Genomic DNA, 19,576 nt, shown 5'->3' with positions numbered 1-19,576 from the left:
AAGAAAAATCCTGAAGGTCTAAACTATAAAATATGTGAGCAACGCATGCCCCACAGCCAGTGTGGATTTCTCTCACAGGGCTCTAAAGAAATGTGTTGGTTCTTGCTACTTTTTCTACAGGACTGCATTCTTCAGCTGGTATTGATCAAAGCAGACCTCATGATGCAGTCTGTACATATTAATATAGGACATAATGTGCACAGCAGGGTTTGGATATCAGCTCAATTTATACCCTCATTGAGTGCCTCCAAAGCAGAGCTCTGGCAATGGGAACATTTAATAGGAAAATAGGACTATATCTGTGCTGGTACCTTACATATTTCGTTGATTATGGATTCATTTGCCAGTACTTATAAGGGCAGCTATATTTAACTGGGTATGTCTCCAAAGTAGGCGGGGCTGTAGGGTACAAACACGTCATAGCAGAATGAAGAGCCCCTCATTAAATTGGTCCATGAGTGACCCCACAAAACACATGCAATTGTAAAACAATGTAGTTGCTGAATTCTTTCTATTTTTTACATTGTCTTTTAACAAAACTTCTGTTGTTCTATGAGAGTAAGTACAATTCTTATACAGTAAAAGAAAAATATGTATGTCTGCACTTGAAAAATAAAATTGCAGATGACATTTTTGTATTGATTTTTTTATTATTACAATTATTAGCTAAGGAATGGATTGATTCTGTGTGTATGATTATTTGAAAACAGTTGTGCAAAACATATCTTAGCAAATTCAATTTGTTTTTCATTCTCCATAAAACCTCTATTGCTTCTATTCAATATTAAAACCACATTTCACTTTTGCTCACATTGTTGGAAAGGGAGTTTAATAAGTGGGGTTACAATATATTTATATTTACAATATATTTTTCAGATTGACTGACATATACTTATTATATTGATATCGGTGATGGCCATGGAACCCGTGCAGCTCCTTCTTCTCAACCTCCGATAGACCCTCCCTGTATGGGACGTGGAGCCTCTCAAAGGGGTCCAGGGGAGTCAGAGGAGGGAACAGGTTAGAGGTGTCACTTTTAAACATCTACACACTTCAGTTTCGTTTACTACAATTGTTCACTAATGTATATATAATTACATTCATTCAGGGCATTGTCTGGTTACTGTTATCATACATGTGCAGTTTACTTTGGTAAATTCTGAATTGCTTATGTAACAGGGTGGAGGCTGGGTGCGAACCGGCGATCTTGCTCACTGCAAGCGAGTGTCTTAACCACAATGCAAAAGAGTCAGGCTTGTCTGCATGCGTGGTTTAAGAGCTTTTAACCTCATCTCATTTCACCCACAGGGGACAGAATCCGTGATGGCATTGTATCACACAACACTGCCCTTCCACTTACTAAATGATTTAGACATTATGAAATCTCAAGGGTCAATAGTTTTATTACCCCTTGAACCCTCTTCCCTAGCCTTCAGTGCTGTTGTCTAGTTTTCATACTGGAATATGCAATGCAGGGAATTGGTTATATGACAAAAGCTTTCAATAATCACGTTTCCTTTCCTCAGCATAAGCTCTGACTTCCAAGCGGTGAACAGCTGCCAGACTGATGTGCTGTTCTCCAGCCTTTCACTCATTCAGAGCCTGTTACACTATAAAGGGGTATAGATTGATGGAAAGTTGGGGGCTCTGTTACAGTACAGAGGGGTACAGATTGAGGGAGAGTTGGGGGCTTTGTTACACTATAGAGGGGTACAGATTGAGGGGGAGTAGGGGGAGATGTTACACTATAGAGAGGTACAGATTGAGGGAGAGTTGGGGGCTCTGTTACAGTATAGAGGGGTAGAGATTGAGGGAGAGTAGGGGGAGATGTTACAGTACAGATTGAGGGAGAGTTGGGGACTCTGTTACAGTATAGAGGGGTAGAGATTGAGGGAGAGTAGGGGGAGATGTTACAGTACAGATTGAGGGAGAGTTGGGGGCTCTGTTACACTATAGAGGGGTAGAGATTGAGGGAGAGTAGGGGGGGACGTTACAGTGAGGTATAGTATGGGACACAGACTCAGGGGGTTGATCACCTTGCCACAGAGCTGGAGATCTTCCCATTCTCAGAGTGTCCATGAGAAGTCACTGTGGGAGCTCCTGGGATTGCACACACCTCCAGTTTATCCCTGGAGGGGATTTCCAGGTCAGGAGCAAGAAATCAAACTCCTTCAGCTCCTCCCTCCCCACACAAAAATATTACCCAGTTATAAAAGGGGGTTATGCTGCCATCTAGTGACACAATATTGTAAATGTAGCCAAAAGCTGAGGCTATGAAAAACATTATGTAAGCCTAGGTCATTACAATTTTTTTTCCAGCAGTCAGGCATAAAACATTTGGTTAAGTTAAGTTCTTGTACTGACATGGAGGAGCAATACATATGTGCGAACAAGTTAACACATTCTAATCTAGATTGACCAGCTAGTAAAGTCACGGTTTATAATAACCAGACAGTTCCTGGTTATATATGTTAATAATTATTTATAATAAGGTTAGGGTGGTCGTTTAAGTTGGGGTAATGAAATGAAAGAATGCAAATTGCCTTGGTAGTTTCTTATAACAGTTGCAATTGAAGCTAATTTATGTCTGTTTAACATAAAGTATTACAGAAAGTCTTTCTGCCACCCAGGGAAGGTCGGTCCTTTCCAGCTTGTATCCAGAGTTACATTATGTCCTCACTCAAAGTCAGGAAAGTCAGCTGTGAGAGTGTAAACGGATAAGGGGGAGCACCCCGTTCAGGCCTCTGTTTTCTTGACAGGCTTCTTCAGTCTCTGCACCACCACCCTTTTCCTGATCGTGGGGCCCTTGGGCTGTGGGTGGCGCTCCTGTCTGGGGGGCGAGGAGCCCCTCCCTGCCCTCATGTCGTCCACAAAGCCCTCGATCCCGTTGAACTTGGTGGTGAGCTCTCCCAGCCGCTCCTTAAGCGTGTTGAACTCCTTGAAGAGGTCGCCCAGGGCCTCAGACAGGGGCTGGATCCTGGGGAAACACACAGCCAGAGGAAAAACAGCTGTTCAGTGGCTAATGTGTAGCTTATGAGATGGTCTACCAAAGCAGAAACATGTTTGTGTGTAATCAACACACACAAGTACTGTATATATACTTAATATTAAAATTGTGCCTACAATACACAAGTATATACACAAGTATATACATATACTCTATATGTAGATTGCTGGATGCACGCTGGTGTCACTAGCAATCTGAAAGGAGGAGGCTTTGTGCCCCTGCACCCACACACCCAGGCAGGCAGACAGAGCGACTCACCTCCCATAGTCCGGCAGCACGGTGTGATGGTCATGAAGCAGCAAGTCTTTCACCTGCGTCATGATGGCAAACTTCCAGTTATCCAGCACCGTGGTGAGATTAGCACAGCCCTTCAGACTCAACTTGTCCGCTGCGGGGAAGCAAGCAACCATTATCCAATTCATAATGAATTATACAAATAATAATAGTAATAACAGATACTAATTAAGCCCTACCATCGACTCTGTAGTCCCATTCGGATTGCTGTCTCCTTTGTTTCACTGCGGCACACAGAGTGGCCAGGAGCAACAATGCCACAGCAGCCTTCATCTTACCACTGCAAACACACACACGGTCAGTAAGGACGGTCAGTAAGGTGAGGAGCAACAGCTTTCAAAGTGTTGCTACAACTGCTTACGTAAGGTGTGTGTATTGTTTTAATTATTGTTTTTTTTACATTTTGACCACTTTTTTAAATTTTTAAATTGCATTCCCTGCCTCAAGATGGCTACCCATGTATCCGCTTGGACCTCTCAGAACTACATTTGCCCTCATCCTCCTGCTCAGTGGTAAAACCATCTCAGTTACATATGTGAGCAGGAGGATGATGGGAATTGTAGTTCTGAGCAGTCCATGCAGGCACATGTTGAGCCATCTTGAGGTAGGGAACGCAATTAAAAGTTTAAAAAAGTGGTCAAAATGTAAAAATATTAATAATAATAATAATAATAATAATAATAATAATAATAATAATACAATACATACACCTTACGTAAACAGTTGTAGCAACACATGGGAACATGTAACACAATAAAATAAACAGGTCCCCATGTACCCTTTAAGAATAATGCACTATAATAAAGGCTATTCGAGTATAGTTTTGCAACAGTTTTGGACAGTTTTAAAGTTTTAATTTTGATGCAACACTTTAGGTAACTTAGCTGATTTCCTTGTAAGAACCCAAAGCAGTTTGACTAACTAGACCTATGTTTAACTGTAACTTTACTGCACAGTAACTAATACCAAACATGTAAAAAACATAGGCAAGCACAGTAAGGCACACGTATGGTAACATTTAAAAGGTTCTTTGAGCTGTGTATTGCACACATTTGAAAATATTTTAACTAGTGCTACGACAAATATTCTAATCTTTGACGGAAACTGCTTGAAATGTATTCAGTGGCAAAAAAGGACCATATTCATATTTGTTCAGAAAAGATTGTAACAAAAATATATCATTCAAAGCAAACCAATGCATAAATTATATCTGAAAAAATGACATTTAATGACTGTGTTTCTCTCCTTTCTTTAATCAGTAATTTGATGGGGTACCAGGGTTATTTTACTCCTGTGAGACTTTTATTGCAATATGAAAACCTTTTTTTTATCTCCAGCGAATTCAAAATTTAAAAGATTTGTTTCAATTTTGAAATTATAATCAAACATTCCTAATTTGATCGCACCTGCACTGAAAAATTGTCCACATGGGTATTCATAAAGACATAATGCTTCCAGGATATCCTGAACACATACATACATACATACATACATACATACATTACTGCTTACCTATTGAGAACACAGCGCTGAACAGAATTCCAGTTGCAGACTGCTATTCCCACTGAAGCCAAGTCTATATTGCTTTAGTTCTGGGATCTCAAACTGAGTACAAAAGCATCAGTTAGCTCCCTTATATCCACTCCCACACTGCGCTGTGCAGGAGGCACGGTGGGGGGGGGGGGGGGGGGGGGGGGGGGGGGGGGTCTGCCGGGCTTGCTCCCAACCCTGCAGCTGTCTCCACCCACACTACCCCTTCTCCTACCACCGACAGACACGAACCCGGGGGAAAATTAGAAGTTGTCATCTACAAATCAATATGAGGTGCTATTCATTTACAGTGCTACAGTATAAAAGATCTCCTATTTGCATACCAGCCTTGAATACTGTATATTGTGTGCTGAATTGTTCCCTGGGACTAAGTTAATTTAAGAATTTTTACATATGTTCCTTCAACTGGGATATTTAACCTAAATGAAAGGGAGGTGGAATATTCAGCCCCCTGTGTCAGGGGCCCTCACCAACAGTAAATTACTGCTGGACATTTGGGTGTTAGTCTACCAAGATACATTGCTCTGGAGATACAGGGCTCTTGGGGAGTCAATAAATTAACAGTACTTGTTATTTATTTTTTTTAAGGGCTCCGCTCCAGTATAACTGTTTGATGTGGCTGTGTGCCTCTGAACCAGCATTCTTTTGCACAGCTGTAATAACCTGCAGCACATCTGGGATCCACCAGCCACAGCTATTGTTGTTACCCTAGAAGCCCATATTGGAAACACCAGCTCTATATGTGTTGCTTTGAGAAACATTGTTAGGATAACAACAGATGTACCAAGAGCTGTTCCTTTTTAAATGAGTTGCTGGAAAAAATACTTTGGCGCCTGTGAGGACAGCTTCTCCAGAAAAATTTTCCATTTTGTTTGCGTGGAACTTTCCTCTGTTTGGTGTTATTATTATTTATTTCTTAGCAGACGCCCTTATCCAGGACGACTTACAATTATTACAAGATATCACATTATTTTTACATACAATTACCCATTTATACAGTTGGGTTTTTACTGGAGCAATCTAGGTAAAGTACCTTGCTCAAGGGTACAGCAGCAGTGTCCCCCACCTGGGATTGAACCCACGACCCTCTGGTCAAGAGTCCAGAGCCCTAACCACTACTCCACACTGGTGTCTATGTAACCACTGGTTGCATTCTATGCAAGGGTGATATTCTGGAAAAGGCTTGTATTGTGTTGTTAGGAACACTGTGCCAGTGCAGATTCTCAGCCTGTTTGGAACAGAACTGTTCTGGATGTGCTTAGGGAGCAATTCGGCTGGGGGCAGAAGAGGGAGATATTGGATATTGGAACTAGTGCTGTTTGTACAAGGAAACGTGGATTATAAGATTGTGTTGGAAGGTTTTGTAATAAATACTACTTAAACCCAGAACATGTTCACACGGTCTCCTTGGTTAAATCACTAGGAGACACATGGATAACAAACTCCAGTCAGAAATAAACTAAATGCATGGTTGATTTTTTCTTTCTTCCTATAATTAATTTTTTTTCACTCATTTTCCAAGAACCACATTACATTAACTAAAATAATTATGCATTGCAGTTCCAATTTTTTTTTTTTAGGGGCACTTTATAAGTGTGACTTACCAAAGTTTTGTCTACTTCAAATAATATCTGCTGCCAACATGAGCAGTTCAGACTTAACAGAGGATTTCATCAACATTCATATCTTTGTTTATAAGAACAAATGAAGCAGGGCTAACAACACATACAAATGACCGTTTCTTTGATTTTTATTATATTTGAATGGCAGGGCTGTAATTAGAATAACCCAACAACACACATCTGCAAGCCAGAGGGTAAGAAAGAGTGTCACAGAAACAAGAGATACATTTTAAGTATAGGCTGTGATCATCACGACTTGAAACCTGCTTAGTGATAAGAGCCTCACACACAACTACTGCCTCCTGGTAGCTGCTATTCAAAGCATGTTTTTAACGCCTCCAAAGGGTGTATTTATTAATTGTTAGGAATGGTGCAAACACACTTCACATGCACTGCAAATAAATTAATTTGTATCCCCACTAGCAAACCCATGGTATCAAGCTTCTTATCCTGGCCCTTTTGAAGAGATATAGGGGGAAATCTGTGTGGCATTAAACCTTTTAAATTCAAGCCAAGCTCCAGGTCATCAGAACCACAATTAGATCAGTGTAAGCAGCCAGTACAGCGGAGACATTGCGCAGCTCGAAAGAAAACATACTTTTGCTGGGAAAACCTTCAGAAAAAAACGACCATAAAGGAGGAGTTTACTTGAGCGGTGTTGATTAGTGCTATATTTCAGTGTGGGCTGAACAGAATTTACACAGCATAACTGGAGATCCAGAGAGCTATATTGGGATACAATGTCAGTAAAAACCAGTACCAGCACCACAGCCAATGATTTCAGTTTTACTGGTTTAGCACTAAACCAGAAAGAGAAACAGAGGGGGATCCTGAGAATCGAATCTAGGATAGTGCCAAATCAATAATCCATGCCGGGTGTAATAGATTATAAAAGAATCTGGGACACTGGGGATTACTAAACAGTGTCAATAATAAACAATCCCATTCCAAAAGAAATTAGCAGAGGGTCAAGGAGGAAGAGCATTCACAGGCCATTGATTTTACTAGTGAGTTGACAGTCCAGCCCAGCCCTTGTTATTTATTTTTTTTGTTGCTGGTAAGTTTCTCCACAAAGCATCACCTCTCTCTGTACTGTGTGTTCAAAGGAAATAGTACAAAGTGTATGTTTAAAATTCCATAAATAGTACTACTACAAAAAAAGCAATCTGGTTGCATTTAAATAACAGCATCATTCCTTTTACACCAAGAATGTCAGGGTTACTTTTGACTGAAGTGGCGGAGACAGGTGAGTGAGCTTGCGTCAGCAGAACAAGTTTGTTTGATCTCTGGTTTTACAGCTGCCATCCTGCAGCACAGGAGCGATCAGTCTGGGCTCCAGAGACGAGCTCTACCACAGGAGAAAGTGCTTCACTGAATTTTAGAGAAGCAATTCTTTGCCAAGCACTTTCCAATCTGACTGCCTTAATTAAGGGGATCCTCACAAACTGATATTTGGATAGTTTTTATTTGTAGTTCTATGGAGCCTCTTGCTGCTCAGTGGTAAAACTGCACAGTGACATCATTTAGAAAAAGAGAATGGGTACCAGGTGTGTGTTTTGAGATCGGTCAGGGGGTGTGAAAGTAAAAGACAGATAGGAGACACTAGTTCCTGTAACTGGTCCCAGTGCCCAGTCCAATGATGTTGCTTGTGGTCTCTTCACCCCCCTTCCCCATTCCTCCCCGTGGGGGTGTCAGGTCTAGCTGTGGGGCAGACTGCACATCTCACATTGCTCCGTGCCGGGCTGGTTCATGAAGGTGCAGTGGCGGCAGGACCACATCGAAGAGGAGGAGGTGGGGTTAGGGGGCCCTCCCATGGCACCGTAATCAGGTAACCCTGATGACTGCCCGCCAACTGTGCCTGCAATACAAGAGACAGAGACGGTGGTCAGAAACACAGCAATTAATCGCTTTCGCAAATCACTGTCTGAATATCCAGAACAAGTCATGAAGCAGTATTTCACCATGACCTACATGCAAAATATGTGGAATATATCAAAATCAGATGAGTGGTTTAATAGACAGATTGTGGTGTTGTGGTAGAGAACTATCGAACAGCTGTCCTATTCACAATTTTATCAGTTAATGGTTCGACAGCTTGAGAACACATCACACTGCAGTGTTGAAAGCTATTAAGAGAACAGTCATCATGACCTCATCATTGGGAATTGTATTAGCCAGGACAGTGTTTAAAACCTGCGGCAGTAAAAAGGCGTCCTTGTTTTCCAGCTGCAATTCCTCCCGATTTGATTATAAAACCATATCCCTAAATTCTTCTCTCTCTCCATACATAAGAGAAGTGGTAAACATGAGTTCCCTAGTACTCACTGCACAGCTGTTCGATTGTTGCCCATTGTTCTGATTTCCTCCAGGTCTGTGCTAGTTCCTCATTGGATGTCTTCACTGCATCCAGCAGGAGGCCGATACTGTCCTGAGTGCAAACAGGCAAAATGTGCGTTAGACAGACAGTCGCTTGGAGGGGTAATTAAGGAAGTTTAAAAGGTGCAGGGAAGTTGATAATCAAAGTATATTTATGCTCATTTTTAAAGGTGCAGGGTAACAGTGCTGGAGAGCGTAGAATTGGGCTTTTAGTGCAAGTTAATGAGTGTTGTTCATTTTAGTGCTCATTATGCAACACCCACCTATGAACTACCCAAAGTAAGAGAGGCTTGTCAAAGAGCCCTGTTCTCCAGACAGGCACTGGCAGCCTGGCATGTCTGCACATGCTCCATGCTGTGCTTTGCTCTCCAACATACTTAAACCAGTCGTATACACTGACAGTTTGCCAGTTAGCAGTGACGTTTAATCAGTTCCAGAGCCTGGGAGTCGGACAGATCTCACAAACCCAATCCTGACTACGTTTACACACTTTGTGCATGCAAACTCTCTCATGTTTTTAGGAAATCAAATCGTACTGTTTGTTGAGGAAAATTTTCAAAAGCAGTCGATTACTAGAATTTACTAGAACTTGTTTGCCCAATGCTAACACTTTTACAAGGTAGCCACTACTAGTGAATTTGTATAGTGTCAAAGCTATTATTGTACAGTCAGCCTACGAGCACTCTGCATCACTAAGCTGCAGGTTGTCTATACTCACTCCGAGAGGCATGACCTCGTTGGTTACCAGGAAGAGGAGGAGGTGGAAATCAGACACGATGTTGAGGAACACAGTAGATGTGTTCTGGGAAAGATACGTGGCGAGGCTGTGAAAATCCTGGGGGAAAAAAAAAACAAAAGCAGAAAAAATAGCTGGTTAAAAATATATACAAACAAGTCTAGCCTTTTAGAGCAAGAAAAAGCTGCATAACTCACAAGGGAATAAAGCCATGGGACTTAACCCTTTGCAGTCCATTTATTAAATGTGCGTCAGGCGCGTCAGGTCCAATTTATTTTCACACGCGCAGTTAATTTTAGACGCGCTGTTTAAAAGTATTTTTTTTTCACAGTCAAACAGGTTTAAAAGGCCCTGCATATCAACAAAGCACTCACTAGGCATCTCCAGCCCCGCCCTACCCGTTCGTTCGCTATTGCCTTCACATATGCTAAGAAATAAATAATAATAATAATAATAATAATAATAATAATAGTCGTACATACCGATCAATCATCTCCTGATCACTCGTTTTATCACCAAACTCCTCAATAATGCAATCCAAGTCATTATTTTATTACTATAACATCTCAAAAAAGTTCTGCAAATGTCCGTGATAGTCTCTGTGCGCTGATGCAGTATCAGACAGCTTGTTTCCTTATGACCGCCTATATGGGATGCCAGGGGCAGGTATGACTATTCATGAGATAGGCTTTTTTTTCCGGCTTGTCTCGGCTCCTGTCGCTCCCACTTGGCCATTGAATGGTTTTCTCGGCTTTTTCCGGAGAAAAAACGACTAGAAACCTGTTTTTTGCGTTTTTTTGATGATGTCGGACAGGGTCCGACAATGGACCGGATAGGAATAATTGCAATGTCGGACCAGGTCCGACAATGGACCGCAAAGGGTTAAAGGCTGTTCTCATGACTCGCATATCCTGTGCATCATATCCAGCTTCATTTAGTTGTTTTTCTATTTTTTTCCTTTTATTCACAGGTTTTTCTGTGTTGTTCTTTGGATTACAGTAAAAACACCATATGTAGATGGCTGGAGCTACCGAGTGTGGAAATATTAAAAAATAGCTCTGCAGTGAAAATACTAGTATGGATAATAATTTCCACTGCACTGACGTCATCTAATGTGTGACAAAACAGAACATGCATGTATGTATGTATGTATGTATGTATATATGTATGTATGTATGCATGCATACATACAGACACAGTAGCAAACCCATCACTAGCAATCACCCAGTTTATTTTGGCTGATTTAGTTTGCGAGATTCCCTACCTGTGTCTCTCCCAGGACGTCTCGATTCTCAATGGAGAAGCGCTGCGTGGATGTGAATGTGTAAGCTGGGTCCTTCGGGAAAGTGGTGGTTATCTGTGGGAGAGTGAGATGATAATAAGCACTGAATAGGCTCAGTTTTTTTTTTGGTCACAACACATGTAAGGTCTAGGGTTTATTACACTGTACAGGTTCTGTATAGTGTATCTCAGTTGAGGAACACAATAACAGCTGACTTGAATCAATTCTGTTTTACAGCACAATCCTACTTAAGAGAAAGGTAGCTATAAATATTGCATATGTTCTTCAATTCTGCACCAGGAGGGAAGTTATAAGTATCAGAGTTCAAAAGTATAAGCAAACATATCTGGAATCACACCCTGTGTAAAAGAGGGACTGTATATCAAATTAAATCGTCTCGATCTGGAATGAGAGGCTTCTTAAGTACCCCTTACTTTGGTTGGTCGGTCTTGTTCCAATTTTTGTTGATTTGAAACGGCGCCCTGAAGCACAATGCCTTGGACTGGTTTTGGGGCTTGATGCCAAGTTGGCAGGCAGTTAATCCCAGGCTGCCAATCCCTACAGGGAGTCTTGGGTGGTTGCTGGATGCATGTGCATGCATTTCAGCTTGCAGCCCAGGGGCACCAGCACCCCTCAGGCAGTACCCAATGAGAGGAGGGAGAGTAAACTGTCCCCTCTTTCATACAGGCACAAGGGAGAGAGAGTGGTGTGGTGTAGAGAAAGTAGTTACTGGAAAAATCACAACCAGATCTCAGACAAATTAAAACGCAGCTTCAAGTTGCTGAAATAAATCAGAATACATGTACCCTCTTATGCCTCAGCTTGGCACCGTGTTGGGTTTTGATTGTCAAAATTCTACTCCCGAAGGCATAATTTTTCAAAGGCACACTTGAATTGCACCTGGGGAACCTCAGATGATCCAAGCGAGCCAAACGTCTTTCACATGTACATGGAACTGACAGGCTTTGAAACTTCCTATACCATACCCCTGAGGTGGGAGATTCCTCACTCTTATACAATACATGAGGAGTGCTTTATCACTCCATGTCAAAATCAACACCCATGTGGATACTCACATCTATGATCAGGTATTCCACAGGCAGTGGCCGTGCTAAATAGGTGATGTCATTTCCAAATTTGTCTTTGTCCTGTTGAAAGAAGATAATGTTAATTGTGTTATCAAAAGCAATGGTTAAAATAGGGACATCAGTGCTGGCCCACCTATATCTACTCAGAAACCCAAACAATGTTTAGGATAATACCCTTTCATTTGCCTTGTGTTTGATCTGCTGAACACATAATCATAGTGTCTTAATTTCTGTCTGCTGCTGCTCTGAAGTCGTGTTTGTGTAAAAACATTGGTGGCCTACTAGCTTTCACTCCAATACTTATCCTGTGATCCTACATCAAACAAAATACTTGAATAATTTGCCATCAAAAAACTCATAACCAAGTTATCATTTATTATGTTGTTTATTACAAAGAAAACACAAATGTCATTGTGTTGAGAAATAGAACATTTGATTGCTAACATGTGCATTTTTTGTATTTATTTTATTTTTTTAACATTTTAAAAGGCCCTTGTTACAATGCCAACCTGGCCGGTCCTTGACTTGTAGTAGATGTCTGCAGGTGTTGTTACATGAACCACATCACTCAGGCACCATCTGAATTAGGGTTTCATTTAGATTAAAAAACAGCAGAATGCAGCATTTTCACAGACACGCCTCCTGTCCCAAAACTTGGGTGTTGTAAACAGCGTTTGTACATTCCTAGCTTACAGCAGACTCCCCACAGCTCGTACCTTGTAGAAGACGTCCGGTACGTACTGCTCAGTGCTGGACTCCTTGGCGTAGCCGAGCTCGGGCACGTCACGGCAGGGCAGTAGACACTCGTCCCGCACCAGCGCCATGCACTGATTCGACACCTGGTACCCCTCGAAGTGAACCTGATTATCAGGGCCCCCTGCAGGCAAAAACAGGGGCATTACAAACACATTTTATCAGTTTGGGTGTCTAAATAGCTACTGGCACTAAATAGAAAATAAAATAATAAATCTACCACTGTAGAAAGACCAAAGCTCAGAGAAAGAAAAAGTGAATAGAAGCAGTCACAAGGAAGACAGACAGAAAAGACCAAAAACTGCTCTCCAATAATAAACTCTTCTCTCTTTCTGGTTGTACCTGTTGCCACCACAGTGACGAACTTCGATCCAAAGTCTCCGTCGGGAGAGAGGCGGCAGGTGTTGGGGTGTTTGTTCTGGAAATCGCCAGCTGTGATGCATTCCTCTGCACTCAAAAAATAGGAGTCCTGGTGGGGGGTGGGAGACAGTCATGAACACCACTTCACTTCAGAAGCCCTATTCCACTCCCCAAAGCTAAAGTACAACTGAGTCATAAAACTTCTGTCCAGTGGAGTCACATTTTGGCTTTCTTCCTTCATTGGTGTCGTATGTAAAAAAAACGTCTACTTGACTAAGAGTAGAAGTTTCTTTAGTTATATTCAAGGACCTGTATAAGGAATTTCTTTAAGAAACTTTCAGTTCAGAAACTGGATGCCAGATGAGTGCTTTGCACACCTGTTAGGTAGATGTTTTGCTCCATTAGGTTAGTGCTGTTTCAATGTAATTAAGATTATATAAACACTAAAAAACAGAAGTGCTTCTAAATTGTCCATACTGCATGATCAACAGCTGAAGCGGAGTCTGAAAATCAGCAAACAGTACACAGTTCCTGAAGGACTTGTTGAGTCTCACCTTGTTTCTGCTGTACCGGACTGTACCTATCCTGGTGTCTTCAGAGAGCAGATCTGTAAATATCCAACCCACCTAAGATATAGAACAGAAAAAAGTAACCTGTGAAAGAAAGGCAATGATTCACTGCCAGCCTTTCCAGGAAAACTCAGATGAATTTCCCTCTTAGGATACATGTAACGTTATTATCACATCACAAAGTATTGTCATCTTTTTAAATATAGAAACCTAAAACAAAAAGCCCCCTTGCATTTTATCCACTTTATTAATGTTATGTATTTTATTTTCCTTATTAAATGGTAGAGTTTCAGCCTAAATTATTTTGTTCATTGCAGTGGTTTCTTGACCCAATCTAAAAGTTCACCACTGAGTAACCCTTTCATTCTTTGATGGGCCAACTCATATTAACCCCCACCTTGAAGCAATCAACATGCCATATGGAAGCTGTCTGACCTTTTTAAACAAGCAGCACAACACTCTGACAGTCTGACATAATGGCATTCTTAGAAGTGTCAGTTGTGATTAGTTCCAAATGGCATTCCACATTTTTGGTGGTGATGCATGCCTGGAAATACCAGGAGCTGTAATTTAGAGGTCATGTCATACAGTTACTGAGATATATTGTATTCATTATTTTAACTGCAGCTGTGCATGGACAGGAGGTGTTACCTTTCGGAGGCCCAGTTTAGCTGCAATTTCCTCCACAGCTCCAGCTTTGGGATCGTCCACGAGCTCCAAGCTGTTCTGGGTCGCGATCTGTAAAACAATAGACAGGGAATCATTTAGGGGGCGAGTTTCCCCAATACCACAGAAGTCTGTGCCTTGAGCTTCAATATGTAAGTGCAATTGTTTGAAATGAATCACTCCTGCATGGAGAGTTAGGTACGCTGCACATTTTCTAAGACAATAAATAGGGAGCACAGCTATACTGGATGACTAGGCAACAGCTGAGGCTGTAATCAGTGTCTTAAATAGTTGATGATACACTGCCACCTTGTGGCAGAGATATTACACTCGGTGCTCCCTGTAAATTTGTCAGAAGTCAATCCATACCCCTCCCACTGTAGGAGCTCTGATGCTTACTTGGGGAGGCTCATAGATGGCTGCCACTTCAGCTCTGATGCCCAGAGGGATGTCCTTGTGCTCTGTGTAGCGTCCATACAGGTAGCCCATTCGCTGGTTCCCAGTCTTTCTCCAGAAGTCAAGGAAGCGGTCAGCGATGGTGTGATTCTCAAACATGATATTATCCACATGTCTGTATTTCTGAACGAGGGGCAGATGAACAGAAACCTTATGGCATTGAACATTGCTTTAAAAATTGTCTCGTGTGAGAATCTAGGGTGTCCACACTGTGATAATTGTCTCATTAGACACAACCTGGCTAAAGTTCCATACATTGTGAGATGCCTCAGTAAAAAATAGAGAATGGTCAATTTTGAAAATACATCTTGTGGGGTTTAAAATCTAATCCCAGTACACACAACAGAATGTGTTTCAAACTCAAAAGCACATACTCAAAAGCATGTGCTCAACAGTGGGCAGAAGTAACAGTGGTTTGACACAATCAACAATGAAAAGTGTCTAATTTACTGAGTTTTTGTGACAGCCAGCCCTTACCTGTCTGTTGAGGGTGATTGCGCTGGGCTGACACTTGGTACAGATCCCCTCTGGCCAAGGTGGGTGTCCCTCGCAGCCCGACTTAATCTTACAGCTAATGTTCTCCAGGGCTGCAAACTTCCCCCTTCGAAGGACAAAAATAGAAGGAAAGAAGTTACAGAACCCTACCTCCATTTTATAGAACTATGATGTGTGCATGTGTTTACTTATGCATAGGAACTCAACCATGTGATGAAAGCAACATTCTATCCAGACTTTCCTGGTACCTTCCATTTAGGGACACTATGCAACTGCACAAGTGCCTCTAGAGAGAGGAAGACTCACTTGTCAGCGCCTCCTGTCAGTTTGCGGATGTACGCATGGAATGACATGTGTTTGACCGGTGGGTCCAGGTGATTGAGGTAATCCTCGTCAAAAGGCTGTCAAAGAAAACACATATTATGTCTGTAAACTCACACAGAACATGCAAGCAAAACCTGGGACGAAAGTAAGACGAAAGTAAGAACCATTCTATGTTTTACCACCATCCTTATTTGGGACAGATCGTTTCACTATACAAAGTGGCTAACTAATCTCACTGTAATTCATTTATATATATAAAAAAAAAAACTACTGTTGCTGATTTTCTCCTAAACCAAAAGGCTCACATTATCTTTTTTCCCCCCACATATATTCTTACCTCTAAGGGTACACAGTGCACGCATTTCCCCATTGAACCGTGTCGGCACCTAGATAAGAGGGGAAAGAAAGAAATTTAAGGAACATTTAGATACTATATAAATTCATCTTAGCGGTTTTTTTTAAGTTTATATGCAATAACCAGTGAATTTTATTCAGAGAAAAAAATCACATGTACTGATGCAAAGGGGGGGGGGGGGGGGGGGGGAATGGGGGGGGAGAGAGAGAGAGAGAGAGAGAGAGAGAGATTGTGAGGCTGTCCTCATAAAAGATAGATGCTTACAGTTGGGGATCTTGGTTTCTGTAAATCTTCCCATCTTGTTTGGCCAGATACTGGTCAATCTCATCCTCTGTGATTTGAGTTGCGGTCTGAGGTCGTGATAACGAAGACTGGGGTCGTGAGAGCGATGATGACGATGTCGATGATGTTGAAGGAGGCGTTGCTACATCCATGATCTCACCAGAGGGTCCTGGGGCGGCCAAGGGGAACAGATACAGCATGTCTCCATGTCTGCATGAGATAAGAGGTTACAACTTCAAGGCCACGAAGGCAGGAACATATTGCAATTCTGGGGGTTAAAGAAAGGAACCAACAGCACAATATTTATAAAACACCAAACTGAGTATAGGTAGGTGTATCTGCTCACTTGATCTTGAGAAGACTCAGCGATTTGCTCTGCGACGTAATTTCTCCAGTCTTGTTTCTATTCTGGTAAACAGAGAAGCCATTGGTGCTGAACCCAAACTCCTTAGCGACCTGGTGAGGGGACAGAACACCAACATCAGGTTACAACAACAAACTCTTACACTGTATTTACTATGCAGCCTTAAGCATGTAGCACTTAGTAAATGATTTGCAATAAATAAGTGTTTTTAACATTATAAAATATGTAAAAGCACAGCACTGGTTTATTCTCAGGAACAACAGTTCTGGCAGGGAGGTGTGTGGCACCATGCCATTACAGAATAGCTGCAATGCACCTAAATTCCACATTCGTATTAATGTTCTTTTTGGGTTCGGCTCACTCCATTTTCCTTTGTAACTGTTGTACCTTCTGTAGACAGATGTTCTATTAGAAATTACATATCGAATTGCATTTGATTCCAACTGCATACAACTAATAAAAAAATCAGTCCATCAGTATGTAGTTATATCTAAAGTATATTGGCAGCAATGTCTTTACAACTAGCAACACTTGGTCTGAAAGCACGCGGGGACATTGATCCTGCTTAGATGCTGAGTGACTATACTTATTTTTTATTGCAAGATTAGTGGCTCACCTACACCCACGCAACCCCCTCCTCCTCCTCCCCCCCCCCAACCAAACCATCTGATCAGCAGCATTGATCTCCTTGCCTGCAGACTATGCTGCACGGCCCAGCCTTGGCAGTGCAGTCTTTCCCTGCTGAGCAGTTTGCAAGACCTGAATGAATTGTTTACAGAAAGCACAGTGTTGAAATATTTGTATACCACTGCGCTGGAGAGTTTCTTAATACAGTCTGCTGGTACGAATGCTTAGCAGATGTACTGGAGAATATCTATGCAACATTTGCCAAGATAATACCTGTAATACAGCACTTTTTAGCAGTATGCTGAGCTAACCACACTATCTACCCTGTCATCTGTCTTTTAGACACATACAAACAGAGATTCAGTTCTCATTTCTGCTCCCCGCCCTTTTTTTTTTTTTTTTTTTTTTTTTTTTTTTTACCTTTCTTAAAAACGCAGCAGCTGTGTCTCGCTTGGTTGCTGAAACTTTTTTCATCCCATCAGGGGACTGGACTCGTATAGTCTGAGAAAAGAAAATGAGAATGGTGAAAAAAAGATTGAGACGATATGAACTGCCCTTGAAAAGCCAATTGTTTACTGTGCATTACAGAACACGCAATAACCCGGCATTACCATACATGGTTAATGGGGTATTCAGCATCACCTGATTTGTAATAGAGATGCATTTAATAAAACTTGTTACTTGGCTGACAATGACTGCCTAGATACAGCAGAAGGGCAGTCACTACTAAGTAGTATCATTTTTTTTTTGTTCACCCTTTTTTGGGTGCTCTAGGTTCTAGGCAAATGTCCCAGTCTTCAGCTGACTGTCAGCTGTTAGTTTTTGCCACTGTGCCACTTTTAGTCTAGGTGCCAACAACCAGATTGGATCTTACTGCACTGCAGATTTGAATCACAATACACCATGTTTTAGTGCCAATGAATACATCCTACAGGTGGGCTGAAGGTATATGAGATATTACAGTGATCAGGTCTATCCACTAGACTGGACCACATGTTCCCTTTAAAACAACTAGGCCACATTACTTCCTAGTCTCTCTGCTATAAACCACTGGGCTACACTTAGTACCTGTGTTACAGCTTCTAGAGTCAATGCTTTCCATTACTTCCACTCAAATCATTTATAGAGCTGTACAGTACAACTGTTTAGGGTATAAATAATAGTGATTTAATGATTCTCTGTCACTTGTAGGCAGTTCATATATTTAAAAAAAGAAATTGGTAAAACAAACGTTTCCTTTTCAAGAAACTCATCAGGTACACCCTGAGGCAGAACACAGGTCTGAATGGGAGGCGGGTGAAGCAACTGTACATGCAAATACAGAGTACCTGAACACTCCCTTCTCGTAACTCCATTGTGACGAAACAGATTTTTTTTTTTAAAGCCGTCATCAGCAGCAGGTGTATGTCACAGCCCGTGACTACACAAAAATGTGAAGTTTTTGTCTGTTTCTTTGGTTCTCTACGTCACCGAATCACCTACTCTAATCTAGCCTCGCAATATATTGTCAGGGATTTATTTTAGAAGATATATTTTGTAGGGATTAAAAAACAAAACAAAAACAAAAACTATTAACTAGGGCCTGTCAAATAAAGTTGTCAAAAGTAATCCCATTGCAGTTTTCTTGGATAATAAAATACTGTAATACGTGTTAAAATTATGAGTCAGCACAATGAAAGAAAGAAAATGTATTGTTAATTTACTCGCAGAAATGTAGTATTATGTTGATTCTCTATTTTTACGGTTACGTCAAAAGCCGGTTACACCTTACACTGTAAGTTAAAGCTGTAGCAGTAAAATAAGACGCATGCAAAACTTATGAAAAAGACAACAGAGAAAATAAAAATTCGATATATAGGAGAAATATAATACATTCAAAACACACACAATCTCTTATTACGCGTTACAAAAATAAGTTAAAATGGGTTTGAAAAGTGCAAAGTCTAACAAATACAAACAAATCACTTTAACTCCCCGGACCCCACAGCCCCAGTTCACTGGCAGTGGTCTGGAGCGACACGGCTGAGTTTGGGGGATTTTTTCCTCGGTTTCATCCAGTCTCTCTGACTGCCACAGGCCCGGAGTTGTTTCTTGTTTAATTCTGCTGCCTCATCACTCCAGACAGCCTCTCCGACACCCTAAACCAGCCGCCCAAGCCTGTCATCCCCGTACCGTGGTACTTACAATACTCTCTGCCACACTGCTCAGAGCCGGCCTGCCTGTCGCCATGTTTCTCGTTTGAATTATTCTAGGTTTTGTCGTCTTTATTTTTGTGATTATCTGAGTCACTGAAACTCCATTCTGTAGCTCGGGAGGCGGGTGTCACACTCTAAGCGCTCCGCCCCGAACCCCCCCTCTGTCACCAGCTG

The 19,576-nt window shown here is 41.5% G+C and overlaps 1 protein-coding gene across 1 annotated transcript; it reads right to left on the bottom strand.

Moving 5' to 3' along the window:
• Nucleotides 1–6,584: 6,584 nt before the first annotated feature.
• LOC117424083 (nuclear protein localization protein 4 homolog) lies at nt 6,585–19,524 on the bottom strand. Its single transcript, XM_058992365.1, has 17 exons — nt 19,392–19,524; nt 17,628–17,708; nt 16,563–16,672; nt 16,199–16,426; nt 15,917–15,965; nt 15,562–15,656; nt 15,238–15,361; nt 14,704–14,883; nt 14,290–14,376; nt 13,624–13,695; nt 13,052–13,178; nt 12,673–12,833; nt 11,945–12,016; nt 10,851–10,943; nt 9,569–9,685; nt 8,800–8,902; nt 6,585–8,332 (listed from the first exon to the last, which is right to left on the bottom strand). The coding sequence occupies exons 1-17, from the start codon at nt 19,434–19,436 to the stop codon at nt 8,172–8,174; spliced, it is 1,905 nt and encodes a 634-aa protein (XP_058848348.1). The 5' UTR covers nt 19,437–19,524; the 3' UTR covers nt 6,585–8,171.
• Nucleotides 19,525–19,576: the final 52 nt, after the last annotated feature.

The sequence above is a fragment of the Acipenser ruthenus genome, chromosome 19 (genome assembly GCF_902713425.1).
Source record: "Acipenser ruthenus chromosome 19, fAciRut3.2 maternal haplotype, whole genome shotgun sequence".
Classification (NCBI taxonomy): Eukaryota; Metazoa; Chordata; class Actinopteri; order Acipenseriformes; family Acipenseridae; genus Acipenser; species Acipenser ruthenus.
This window is presented reverse-complemented; position numbering and strand designations above follow the sequence as displayed.